Source organism: Daktulosphaira vitifoliae, unplaced genomic scaffold, assembly GCF_025091365.1.
Source record: "Daktulosphaira vitifoliae isolate Bord-2020 unplaced genomic scaffold, ASM2509136v1 Scaffold_2944, whole genome shotgun sequence".
In the NCBI taxonomy this organism is placed as follows: Eukaryota; Metazoa; Arthropoda; class Insecta; order Hemiptera; family Phylloxeridae; genus Daktulosphaira; species Daktulosphaira vitifoliae.
In genome coordinates, this window is record NW_026102504.1 from 1 (window position 1) to 1,194 (window position 1,194).

At 24.1% G+C, this 1,194-nt stretch overlaps 1 protein-coding gene across 1 annotated transcript; it reads right to left on the minus strand.

Moving 5' to 3' along the window:
* Window positions 1-6: 6 nt before the first annotated feature.
* LOC126910003 (uncharacterized) lies at window positions 7-1,188 on the minus strand (the record flags this gene model as incomplete). The annotated part of the gene is made up of 2 exons (XM_050692405.1): window positions 1,168-1,188; window positions 7-1,107 (listed from the first exon to the last, which is right to left on the minus strand). A coding segment is annotated over exon 2 (1,071 nt), but the record flags the coding sequence as incomplete, so codon positions are not given.
* Window positions 1,189-1,194: the final 6 nt, after the last annotated feature.

Below are 1,194 nucleotides of genomic sequence, written 5' to 3' on the forward strand. Positions count from 1 at the left end.
TTTGTATTTAGCTTCATAATATGCTTCAATTTTAGTTTTAGATTTAATAATTTGTTCTTTTACATATAATAAAGTTACATTACATGATTCGATTTTTTTATTTTTATCCATTATTGATTGATCAAACAGGTTTTGTAATTGTTCTATGGTTTCTGAGGCAATTTCAGTTTGTTTTTCATGAGAATCTTTTAGCAGTTTTTTGTAAAAATCAATATTATCATTTTTTTGTTTCTTTAAGTCATCAATTGTCGCATTTACTTGTACTTTTAATTTATTAATCAGCTCTTTATCTTTAGATTGTGAGGACATCAAGTCACTAACTTTATTTTGCAGTTCGCTAATTTCTTGAGTTTTAGTTTTGGTTAAAATTAAAAGTTCATTATTTAACTCTTGAAGTTTTTTTTCATAAATCTCGAGTTGAACTTTCATATTTTCATCTTTTAATTCTATCATAACTTTATTATCATTCTTCAACTTGATAATTTCATTTTTTAAACCAACAATAATTTCATCATGTTCTTCATTTTTTAATATATTCAATGATTTAATTCCTTCATTTAACTGATCGATCATTTCTTGACTTTGTTCAATTTTTTTATTTTTTTCTTCTATAATTTTGTTTAAATGTTCAGTAGTTGTTTCTAATTTTTCATTTACTTCCTTTAACAAACGTTCATTAGTTTGAGTACACTCATTAAGTTGTTGGCGAAGTGTATTTAATAAAATGTCTTTGTCATTGACCTCGGAACTTAAATTAGACACTGATTTTTGTAACTCGTCTTTGTTATTACTTATAACGTTTTTCAGAGATTCCAATTCTTCTTTTACTCTACAAAGTTCTTCTTCTTTTTCAAAAATTTTCATAGTTTCAATTTCTACATCTTTTGCTAAATTTCTCTCTTTATCTAAGTCAACTTCTAACTCTTTAATTTTTATTAATAATTCGCTATTTTTATTTTGTAGTTCTATATTAGCAACATTTTTCTCTTCATTTGTGAACAATAAATTTTGATATTTTTCTTTTTCTTCATCTATTTGCTTCATTAAAGAAATTAACTGATCTTGTGCAGTGGCCATACTATGATCTTGAATTCTCCCTGTTAGAGTCTAAAAATTTTAAATCAATTGTTTAATCCCGAAAAAAATATTTTTAAGAAAATTATGTACTTTTAGGGTTTCTTCAAGTTTTTTTTC